Here is a 12,503-nt window from a genome sequence, read left to right as displayed (position 1 = left end):
GCATCCAACTCCTTGGTGTGTGCTAGGGGAAGACAGTGATGAACATCTGAGCTAGTTGTGAAATAAATTGCTTTTTACAGAACAAATCTAGAAGCTGTAGTTTGGAACTTGTGAGGTGTGACCTCTCTGGAACTTACTCCAAGTCATAACAGGGAGGGTAGGAATAATCATCCATAATTTTAGGTTGTGGATGTTCCGGGTTTGAGGGAAATTCATTTCTTTGTGTGTTTAGAATTAGGTGTTTTTTGGGATATGATCTTTTTGCAAGCCGGGAATCCTGATGTTTTCTGATGTGTGCCTGTTAGAACAGTGTTGGAAAAACAATCCAAGCTGATACTTTGGATTTTCACAAGTTGCAGCGTTACACTCGCTGTGATTGTGTGTATGAGATTTGATACTGGCCAGTAAATTATCCAGGGAAGCCATGCAAGTATTCCATCCTTTGTGGAATCCCTATGGATTTCTTGAGGTGTCTGGGATTGATCTCTAGGGAAATTTCCTGGCTGAGGGAAGAGAGTGCTGGTGATGAGATGAAAGAAGCTGCCAGTCAGAGCAGGTGGATTTAGCGGTCTCCACTTTCTAACCCAGGTGACTGAAGCCCAACAGCTGTTGCAAGGTGTGGACATGCTGGGTTTGGGTTTTTCTGGGGTTCACTACCTGTGCTGGAGTTTACTGTTGGCATCCAACAAAAATGGTGATGCTTTGTTATTTTCCTAGAATTTCACATCAATATTTCTGGCTGGTAAGGCCAGGCCCTGCTTTCCTGCCCTTGTAAGTAGTTCTGAAGTTTGTTTCCTTGTTCCCTTTTCACAATCCTTAAAAGGCTCCTATAAATAACATGAAAAGGATTTCTCAGATTGAATATCTGTAACACTTCCCCACCCCTGAAAAAAACAAGGAGGGTGCTGCAGACTGACTGGTGCAGAACTCTGAGCTGAGCACGGCTGGGATCTTTTCTGTGTTTGAGAGACTCCTGAGCTGACTTTGTGCTGAGGAACTTTGATCTGGTCTGTTTTAGTCCGTGGCCTGGCTTACAGGTTAACTTTGGATATTTGGGGCAGGGGTAAACCCTTCCTGCACTGCACTGATGGCTCACAGCTGATCCTTCCTTTACTGGGAAATCCCTCCCCGTGCTCATTCTAACCACCACCCCCTCACTATTCACCCACAGGTGCTTTCCTCATCCCCTACGTGGTCTTTTTTATTTGCTGTGGAATACCAGTGTTTTTCCTGGAGACGGCCTTGGGTCAGTTTACAAGTGAAGGAGGCATCACATGCTGGAGGAAAGTTTGCCCTCTCTTTGAAGGTAACAATTCTGTGTTTTACTGCAAAAGAAAGCATTCAATTTGAAGTAAAATTAAATTAATCGTATCAAAATTGGACTTAAGATACAATTAAGAGTAAGCATTTGTTTTTAAAATAAATACAGCCTGAAAAGTAGAAGTTTTCTTTTGTATCTCACTTTTTATTTTATTCCTCCAGGCATTGGCTATGCTACCCAGGTTATAGAGGCACACCTAAATGTATATTACATCATCATTTTAGCATGGGCTATCTTCTATTTGTTCAACTGCTTTACTACAGAGCTTCCCTGGGCTTCCTGTGGCCACGAATGGAACACAGGTATGACCTCAGCAGAGATTAACACCATAAAAACCCTCCCAAGTGATTGATTAAGGTATTGAAATGTCTTGAACAAAACTATTGGTGTAGCAAAGTCTGTGGAAATGGGCCAATCTCATCCCAACAAGAGAAAGGAAAACTGGAGTGAAACTGCCTTGGACCTTTCTGGGTTAGGTCATTGAGAAGCATTTACTCCTCTAGAATATAATGTCAGCAGAAAAAAGACTATGGATTTGTTAATTCTGTAAGATCTGGCTAAATCCCAAGACTCTCATTTGCAATCATATCTATTCTCCCTGAACACACTGAGTGAATTCTGCAGCAGAGAATGACCTGATGACAGGTTGCAATCTTGCTCTTTCACTCTAATGAAATCAGGAGGAGTTTGAATGGAGAGGGAAAAAATATTAAATGTGGATCTTTGGATTTGCTCTTTTAAATGCCAGATGTTGAGGGATAATGTTCATCAAGCCACTTCTGGAAATTTAGTCTCATAAATAATCCTTGCTGCATGTAAAGTAGCATCCTGCATGGAGGATGAGGTGTGCATTCAGAAGGGTTTGCAGGGTAGGGCTCTGCATCTGTCCTCTCATTGATATTTACATCTGTAATTCTCTGTTTATTGAGTCTGTAGATCCCAAATATCCATGGGGAGGATCTCATCCCAGTGCCCTTGTTCCCACATTCCTGAAGTTTTACCATTTATCCCGTATATACAGTCCAATTTCAAATCAAGTACTCATTAGTCTTTCATAGTTTTCACTAATTGGCCATTTATTGTGTTCTTTGAGCACACTTATGAAGCGTGCAAAAAAATATCTTAGTTTCTGTCAGGGAGGAAATTTTGGGCCCAGTAGATGTGGAAGGCTTTGGTATCGATTTTGGCAGCTTGGCCAGCATTATCCCTGCTCAAATGCTCCATGATGCTGAGCTGCTGTGGCCCTTGTGTTAGAGATAATAATAATAATCATAATCATAATGATAATGATAAGCCAGAGGAAATACCCACTTGCCTTCCCAGGAAAAAGGGGGGGTTTGTGGCTGGCCATGTTCCATAAGGTGTTTGTAGCCATAAACCATCGAACCAGGAGCTCACTGTAATTCCCAATCCATTGCCTCAGTTTCTCAATATTTCTTTCTTCTGCCTGAGGTGATTTTTTGGCCCTGTGCCTTTGGGAAGTGTTGTAGGAGAATCCTCATGGGTGTTTTTCTGGGTTATCATAGGCTGGTGTTGCAGAAGTAGCAGCTGTGGCATTTAGTGTGCGCAGAAACCCTTGAACCCCACCCAGAACATGTGGTGTAGACCGGGGGCTTTCCAAGGTGCACAGACTGGGACATGAACAAGAACTGTACTTGCATGTCAACATAGCAAACTCCTTTTTGTTGTTGTTCTTTTCTAGAAAACTGCGTGGAATTTCAAAAACTTAACATGAGCAACTGCAGTCAAGTCTCTTTACAAAATGCCACTTCTCCAGTGATGGAATTCTGGGAGTAAGTGCACAAAAACTTTGTTTAATCAGACTGTTTGTTACCTTGCAGTGTTTTGATCATTTACACCTCATAACCCTATAGCACTTAGGGATGTGAGTTCAGCTGGAAACTTTCTTATCCAGCCAGTCAGAATGAGAGTTTTTAACTCTTTTCTTAGAGGATACAAGGAAAGGAATTCCATACCCTGAAAGGACATAGAACAAAGTGTGCCACTTGCTCGGGAGCTTGGCTCCTGCTGCTGGAGGAAAGAGCCTCCAACCCATACTAATGAGGAGGCAAAGGTGAAAAAAAGATTATTTACAATATTCCTTTTTTGCCTTTTCTTTTTTTTTTTTTTTTTTTTCTTCCCCAAATGTTTCTTCCCTCAGGAGTTTGAGAGCTGCATCTTCATCCTTGTTTCAGCTATTACTCTGGCTTCTGGATCTCATTATATTTTAAAGGACTGTGTAAGTGTTAGTTATTCAGCTAGAATAACAGGAGACTTTAACTCTCTCCTGTCTCCCTGACTCTGATTTCTAGTTTGACTAAGGGAAGAAAATCAGATGTCTGCAAGAGATAATCTGCTTTTGTGGTGATGTATTTTTTCTGACTATAAATATTTAAACAGTGCAGTGTAGCCTCCCATTTGTGCCTTGCAGAGTGTAGTGTGTGTAAAGCCAATCAGAGAGATGGAATGTTTGAATTCTGAGTGATTTCACAATTCAAAGCCTGTTACAAAATTCTGGGTTACTACAATTTCTTGAGGACCCATTAATTTTATTTTTAAGACAGAGCCTTATTCTGAGGCTCTTTTGTGTTCAGAACAGCAACAGCTGCACTTTAAAGAATCAGGAATTAAAACTCCTTGAAGGGAGAATTCTACATTGACATAATTTCCTTGAACCTTGGGCCATGCTATTGTCTGCCTGCATCTTTCTCTTGCTACGTCAATAAACTTAAACTTCATGAGTTGTTTCAGCAAATAATACTGTTTTATTTAAAAATAAAATACATCCCCCAAACTAGATTGAACCTGAACAATATGAGAGACATATGCACTCTCTGGGTAAAACTGGAATTTTATTTTCTGTTAAATTGTCCATATTCTGAACACCTTACATCTTCCATCAAAATCTATCTATTTCAATGTTTCAGAATAAACAAGAGTTTCTCAGATGGCATCTCTTAATGCTACAACTTCATTTTAGTGGAGCAAAAGTCTCTTATGATGCTTTGGGATAATGAGAACTAAGCTTTAGTAGAATAAATAAGCAATATATATAAATAATATATTATATATATATATAAATAATATATTTTCTCAAGTATTAGCCAATTAACCCCCTGTATCTATATGTTTTTTTCAACAATATTCCCAACTCAGCCATTGGTGGTAACTCCAGTTATCCAGAGAAGAAGGAAATGTTTAGCTCAATTCTATGGAAGGCACAAAGTTTTATACTCTCATATTTCAATGGTTTTGTGGGGTTTTTGTTAGTGCTCATCCCTGGAGAACCTGAATTCCTGTGTTGGTGTTATTTTGAAACACATACAAATTAATTTTAAGCACTTCCCTTCTCAGAGATCTCTAAAAATGAACATAAACAAGATTCTGTAGCTCAACTTGCAACCAAGTTGCAGTGGGTTTTAAACCCTTCAATTTTGGGGCATATTTCCCTACCTAATTTTGGCTAAATCAGGAATAAAGTATGAAACTAGAAAGGATAATCAGAATTAGCCTTTTCTCTTTCTGGTTTTACAGTCTTGTCTATAAAAAGTTGAAAATACACATTCCAAACCTTTTAAAATCACAAACACACACACAAAGAAAGAGTCAATTAAATAATCTGTTATTTATTTGAAACATCTTTCTTTATTGTGTCACAGACAAGCTTTTTGTAACACTAACAGTTTGCTGGCCAAAACAACTTAAGATATAAAACTTATCTACTTACTCTGTCCAAGCAAAACTGGAGTTGCATTGTTTTGCACATAGAAAATAAATGTACTCTCTTCCTGCTAAGGAAGGTGTTTGCTTTGTTTGAAATTTAAGTTTCTATGATGTTGCATGGCTTCAAAATTAAAAAAAAAGAAAAACTGGTTTCAAAGTGGAAGAATGAGCTCTATTAAAAATCAGGATTGATTTTTGTCTTGAAATAACTCATTGGAATTAAGATAATAATTGAAGTATATGTCTTAAATATCAGACATAAAAGCACAGCAGGGTCTTTCTGCATAAAAAGCAGATCACAGAGCAGTTAATACAAAATAAATATTACTAGAAGAGTTAATTTGTCTGGAGAAAAGTGTTACCAGCAATGTTATTCCCCTCAGCCAGAGGTGGTGTTCTCCTGATACTGCTTTATTATTCTGTAAATTCTGCTGCCAGGAGCCATAAACTCATTGTAAACTTGTTGAAACAAATAGTAAAGTGTGAGTTTCTGAAGTAGGGAAGGGGGAGGCTCCAGGTTTCTTCAGAACAACCATTCAGAACCTTCCCACTTTGCTCTCTGCAATGCCAAGGCTGCCATTGAAATCCCTCTAAGTTGTGGTCACATAAAGCCAATTTATTGTGTGAGGAGGAGTTGGCTGTGGGGAAAAAATTGGGTTTTTGTGGGAATTTTTTTTGGTTTTATTTTGGTGTTTTGTGTGTGAGGTTTCTTTTGTTGTTGGGGTTTTTTTGGTTTTTTGTCTGTTGAGTTAATCTGTGGATTAGAGTGGTAATTATTGTGCACAGTGATCCTGTTTGCTTTTTGTGAGTGAGCTTGTTTACATGTGGAACTCAAGGCTGCATTTGTAAAGTGTCAGGCTGATGCTGCAGCTTTCCCTTCCCAGCCACATCCCATTGCCACAGCCTTTTAGAGCAAGCACGGTATCTTCAGACAGCTTTAATGAAACCCAGCCTACCCAGAAGAGACTCAGTAATTGCCCAGTGTTTTTGCAGTGCTCTGTGCTGCTCTCAAGCTCCCAGCCTGAGAGTTCCTCATTCTGGGGAGGTTCAGGATGTTCTGTTTCACACAGGATTTACATTCCCTAAGTGCCAGCAGAGGTTGGGAGCAAGGAGACGAGTTGGGTTTGGGTTTTAAGTGTGTAAATGAATATACCAGGCCCAAAACATCTTTATTTCTGGCTTTGGAAAGAAATTTTTTCTCTTTTACCTGGTGCTGCTAAGTCTTTTCCACCAGCTAGGCTGTAAGGCTCAGCCCTTATTTATTCATGACTGGAGGTAAATCCAAATCCTCGGCTGGCTTGAGGATTGCAAACCAAAACTCCAGCCTTTCTGCTGAAATATTTGAACTTTTGCTGCTTCTGCAGCTCCTAAAGCTGTGGCTCAGGTCAGGCAGGGACTCAGCCATGAGCAGAGGTACCAGAGGATACCTGGCAGTGCCACGAAGCTTTTCCAGCTGCCCTTCCCCAGCTGTGCCCAGAGGATGCTGTTCCCCTGCTCCCTTTGCAGTCTGACTTCTCATCACTCATCGTGCTCTCCCTGCTTTGGTAACCACCTCACAGAGGGTAAAAGTTTAATTTTTGTCTTGTGTGGATTGTTTCTTTGTTAAAACAAAGAAACAATCCAGAAAAGGATTCAGACAGAAATCCTGCAGCAATTTCTAGGTGCTGCTTTCCTTCTGGTACACTCCAAAGAACCTCATTAAACTTCCAAACTTTAAATATTTTTGTGAGACTGTAATTGATAACCACTCCCTTGTAGCTACACAGTGAAAATGGGCTGATCCTGCTGGAGGTGCAGCAAAATCTGGAGGTTGGGCACTCTTTTCTTCTTTTCCTGCTTAGAAATATCTATCCCTGTTAGTGTTTTAAGGCTTCATTTGAGTGAGCAGACACCCCTGACAACTCATCAAAATTAGGGAATTAAAGGATTTCTTACTCAAAAAGGCTTTGCAAGCCACAGCCTCGAGAAGTTCCACGCTCTGTATGTACAGTTTCTAAGGGAAGCAGCTAAACTGATAAAAATTCACTTTTTATTCTTCAAACTCCCTGCTGCTGTGTTCCAAAGGACAGACAAGAGCCTGAATTTCCACTTTTCCCTTCATATTAGTGCCAGCATTCAAAGAATTGACCTCTTTTCTCCCCTTTATGGCCTTCCCTTTATCCCAACTGTATAGTTGGGATAAGGATTTTCTAAGAAATAGTAATAATCACAGTTTCAAGGTGTGGCACATAGAATTTTTAATGTCCAAACTTTAAATAATTAATAGTGGTAGCTGCTAATTACCCATAAATTAAAGCAGGATATGAAAAAGAGCTGTGGCTGTAGGTGAGGGTGTATTTGCAGCCTGGGGAGCAGAGGGGAGATGCTCTGCTCCATCACTTTTCTGCTTTCCTAGGAGAGGAAATTTCCTGGCAGGTGTGGGGGCTGCAGCCATGCCCATGTGCTCTTTTGGCTGCTGCTGCAGTCTGTCACCACAGGCAGGAATTGGAGCTTTCCAGTGCCTGGGAAGGGAGCTGGAGAGAAAGAGGAGCCACGGTTTTGTGGCTGATTCCACCTCAATAGATTTTTATTGGCTGTGTAGCAACAACTCAGTGCTCTGTTAAAGGAGCTCTGCTTGTTGGCCTGTCACTCTCCGGAGGGGGTGACACATCCTCAGCGTTTCCAAGTAAAGCCTAGTGAGAAGAAACATTGGTTTTGTCTGGGCAGAAAGAAAAGGGGCTGTTCTCAGCAAAAAGGAAAAGGCACAAACCCTTTCCTTGCTAAGTCAAAAAAAGAGGTTTTTCCTGTTTCATTCAGGCTCCCAAGGAGTGCAGGAGTCACAGCGTGGTTAATGCCCAGCACACTGAGGAGTCAGGGCTGAGCTGAGCCTGGTGCTGCAGTGCCCAGGGGATCCAGCAGCACCCCAAACCTGCCCCTTTGGGGGTATCTTGTAGGGCATCCAGTCCTGCCAGCCCCTCCTCTTGCTGCCCAGCTCCTAAGGAAGTGTGAAATGGCTTTTGGTTTGGAGCCTCCTGGGCTCCCCATCTGGGTTTGCCCCGACATCCCTGACTTTGCCTGACTTCAGCTGAGAAAAACAAATAGGATTGGTGTCAAAATGCTGCCAATTTCTCCTTTCCTGGGGGCTGGGCCCTAAGCCAGGTGGATGAACTTCTGTGGTTTTTGACTTTTCCATTTCCTGTTGTACCTGACGCTTTCGCTATGAATGGGATAAAAAATGACCACCAACTTTACAAATTCTCCTGACTTTCTACTGCTTTGGAAATTTGTAGCATTTGGTTGATTCCTGTATTAAAATACGGTCAAGTTTTAGCTTGCAGTGCTGTCAAAACCAGAAATTAAATTTTTGTAGCAGAGATCATACGTGAGCTACTTAAAATAACCCTTAATTGCACAGTTGTTGGAATTCTAGAAATGCTATTATTGTTACTAACGGTAGGTAAACATGCACAGAAACTGAGGGAGGTGCTTAAAAACTATGATCTTTAAAAGCTGCTGGCTTAACTATCCAATTTTGTTAAAAAATGGTTAATCTTTATTTCTAACAATAAGGGCATTTTCATTATTCTGGCTACTGTAAGAATGTGTTTACAGACTTGTACATCTATATATGCACTTTTTGCTGTTGTAGGGAGACAATTACATGAGAGAAGCACATTTTGCTTGAAGGGCTGAAATGAATATAAAATGAAAGGTCTAAAATAACAAAACCTCAGTGGTGCCATGATGGGCTTGGCCAAACCAGCCAGGAGCAGCACGAGCCAAAATAACCAGGAGTGTTTCTTCTGCCTTTGCCAGAGGCTCATTGGTTCCTCATAACCTGTTGGTTTGCTGGGTTTGTTGTCTGGGGTTTTATAATATATATATTTTTTTTTTTTAATTTTATGTACAAAACCACTCCATTGAAAGGCCTTCCTTCAGTTAAATCTGTTTTTATGCACTTATAAAACCAGCTCACTCCCTTTTTCCTGAGTTATTATGTACAGCCTGCTACTAATATCTACAAAAGCTTTTAAATCTTCTAGAAAACTGAAAGTAGGGGGTGTCTACACAAACTTTTAAATCTGGAAAACTGAAAATAGGATACTTCTGGTGCCATTTGCTGCCTGAAATCAACTAGTCCCCTCCAGTAGTTCCCCATAGGACAAGGCAAAAAAGTCCCATCCATGTCTGACAAAGTTGCCCACTCCAGGAATTATTTTCTTTACTGGTTGACCACAGCAAAGAGATGTTCAAGACTGGGTGACCCAAAAAATCACATGGAGCTTTTCCAAGGCACATTTTTTCATACTTCTGTTATCCTTTAAATATCCAACTAAATAAGAGACTTTTATTTCCAGCTGTCCAGGAATGTGTCCATTACATTTATTCCCTGTCTTGGAACTGGGAATGTGAAGGGCTTTGAGAGGGATTTTAGAGATGCACAAGTAACTGAAAACATCATTTAACAGGAATCACATTCCTCTGGGTTTTGGCTATCTCAGCATGGATACTGTGTAAAGGACAGATTTCCATGCAATTCATCAAGCCTCTGCCTATTTTTGGCTCTTAAAAAAATATCATCATATGAAAAATCAAATGTTTAGACACTTTTTAAGAGTATTTCCCAAATATGGCTTTGTAGATTCAGGGTGTTAACAGAAAGGGTGGTTGCTTGGGATTTTAAATTGAATTAAGTGCCAAAAGGAGAGATGTTACTGTGCAAAAACTATAGTGAGCACAGGCTCACTATAGCCTGTGAAAACAAAACCAAACAACCATGCTTGTTTTAAAAAGATATTTCACTGTTTTGTACTATATTCTTATATGGCAGCAAAATTGCTTTGCTCTGTCAGGAGGATTTCCTGAGGAAACTCATTAAATATTGCACTGGAATTCCTGGAAAGGCTCCAGAACATGGATCAGTGCAGGCCTTGAAACAGCAATATGGGCTCTGCTGTTCTCTGGATGCCAAGGGAATAACTGATCCCTCCCCCAAATCCCTTCAACAGCTCTTCTTTAAGTATTTCATATCTGATTTCCCTAGGTTTTAGTTCATAAATGAACAATGGATCCAGTAGAATTAATCTGGATTTAATTAATAATTCTGTAATTTGCTAGTGCTACAGCAGACTGATATTTTATGAAGACCCAGGAGCTGCAAATGTGGACAAAGCATTGAGACCTCCCAAAATAACTCCTGTCCATTTGCAGATCTCGCTTTTCCCTCTTGGGCTGTAAGTTATTCTTTACTCCTCATGCTCCTGCTCCTTTTTGTGTCTTAGGGGGTTTTTTTGTGACTAGAGTTTAATCCAGGGCCAGTGAGATAAGAAATATGTTGAAAGAGGAATTTTTTCAATTTTTAAAATGTTTTTGCCAGTCAGGTAATGGTTTTCTTTTGGCCTGTTCTGTGAGGAAGAGATAAGAGTTTATCACCATTCATTTGTTACATGAATTTGTAGCCAAAACCTCACTGTTAAGGTTTTACAAGATCATGAAGTAGTTTTCAGTATTTTGTGCTCAGTAGCTCTCTTTTGATGAACATTTAATTAATAGTGAAAAGCTGAGTACAACAGAACAGGTTTTCTAAAAGGCTCCACACAAATTCTGAGAGGCATCAGCTTGACTTGATTTCTTCTGGGTGCTTTCAGTTCACAGCTGGTGCTGTGTGCTCAGCTAATTTATACCACTCAAGGTGAATAAAAAGGGAGATTTTTGTCACTGGATGACTTTTTCAGAGAGGAAAAGAGGGGAAATAACAAAAAAAAAAAAATAAAAATAAAAGCCTGAAGGAGTCATTGGATATATTGAGAAAAGAAACTGTAGAGCAGAGGTGAGTGGAACAGCACAAAAAGTGATTTAACAGGATTAAACCCTTGGGGCTGGTTAAGGATAAGTTGCCATGAATTCAGGGAAAGAGGGGTAAGGAAAATAGGTCAGGAATGGGATGTTCTGTGGTTATCCCTGATTTCCTCAGTGTGAGAGATACACAGCCACACACACATGTAAAAATGAAAAAATAATACATAAATACACTAACAGTCAAATAACCTGTACTGACCTTAATGAGAAAGGGGTTGGCACAAGAAATGTGTCACTATTTTCATTTTTTGCAAGCTGTACTAGAAATTTCAGAGAAAAATCTGCAGAGGAAAGGCTGATTTCACTTTTTAATTGGATGTGTGTAGAAATGGGTAATGAATGGAACAACATTCAAACCTAGCAGGAATTTAAGGAGCAGGAACTAGGCTGGGTAGCAGGAAATGTGGCTCAGCCAGGAATGATTCATTCTGTTATGTGTAAATCATGCTGGATCTTCTGGAAGGAGTAAATATTTCAGAATAACACTGTAGCTGAGGGATTCTTGCTAATGTGACCACTGGGAATTGTCTGTCTGCTGCTTCGAGAAATAAGCCAAGTATGGAATTAAGTGGATTTCTAGAAATGAAGTCTTACACTTTAAAGAATTTCCAATGAATTTCTCTCAATTTGTAACCCATGGATTATCTTCTAAAAACTGAACTACTTCTTTCTAATCCTTGAGCACTGATGGTTGGGGAGTACATGTGGGTATCCAGCAATATCTGCCAAGGACCATTTTTAGCTCTTTTAGACACTTGTGGGTGTATTTCCTATTTTAGAGTTTCCAAGAAACCTCCAAAAGAGAGGTCTGGGCACTCTGTAGCTCTTGTTCTGGATATTCCAGAAAAGCCAAAGTGTCAGCTCATGTTGACTTGCAGAGGGAGTTTGGCATCCAGACTCTCTTGATTTTTAACACTTTAAGTGCCTAAATCTGCAGAAGATCCACGGGGATTTGTTTAACTTTGCAGTTGCAGCCTTGTTCTGGAGGTGTTTCAGTGATTACCACACCTCTGCCCTGGGAAAACACCTGGCACAACCAGCCACGTTTAGTTTCCCACATACCAGACTCTAGAGGGGAAGAAAGAAAGTCTGAAAGGAATCATTTCTTTTTAAGGAGTTTTCTCTGTCAGATATTTGCTGTCTGTAGGGTGTTAGTGCTGTCACTGTGCCACTCCTGCCCATGTCACCATCTTGTCACCGAGCTCCTCAGGGCAGCCAGAGAGAGCAGGGTCAAGCAGAACCCAGGGTGTCTCTGCTTCTCCTCTCCTGCTGATCCAGATTGGAGAATTTGGGTGGAAGTAAGGTCAGAAGCAGTTGAATGCAGCCTGAGCTGTGTCCTGCTGAATTCTGACATTGATTTGGTGTGGGCTCTGTGCAGTGCAGGAGCCGTGTCCAGCCTGGCCCAGCACAGGAGGGACCTGGAGCTGCTGCAGAGAGCCCAGAGGAGGCTCCAGAGGGAGCAGAGGGATGGAGCAGCTCTGCTGGGACAGCCAAGATTGTTCACCTGGAAAAGAGAAGGTGGGGGGTGACCAAAGTGTGGCCGTGCAGGGCCTGAAGGGGCTGCAGGAAAGGTGGAGAGAGACTTTGGACAAGGGCATGGAGTGCCAGGAAAAGTGGGAAT

The 12,503-nt window shown here is 40.8% G+C and overlaps 1 protein-coding gene across 1 annotated transcript in view; it reads left to right on the top strand.

Moving 5' to 3' along the window:
* Positions 1 to 12,503, top strand: part of SLC6A11 (solute carrier family 6 member 11) — an 86,020-nt gene that overhangs the window by 1,765 nt on the left and 71,752 nt on the right. Inside the window, exons 2-4 of the mRNA XM_086845264.1 lie at positions 1,172 to 1,306; positions 1,483 to 1,623; positions 3,024 to 3,114. Coding sequence (XP_086701390.1) covers positions 1,172 to 1,306; positions 1,483 to 1,623; positions 3,024 to 3,114 — 367 coding nt within the window. The remainder of the gene's footprint in view (positions 1 to 1,171; positions 1,307 to 1,482; positions 1,624 to 3,023; positions 3,115 to 12,503) is intronic.

Source organism: Cyanistes caeruleus, chromosome 11, assembly GCF_971803275.1.
Source record: "Cyanistes caeruleus chromosome 11, bCyaCae1.hap1.1, whole genome shotgun sequence".
Lineage (NCBI taxonomy): Eukaryota > Metazoa > Chordata > Aves > Passeriformes > Paridae > Cyanistes > Cyanistes caeruleus.
This window is presented reverse-complemented; position numbering and strand designations above follow the sequence as displayed.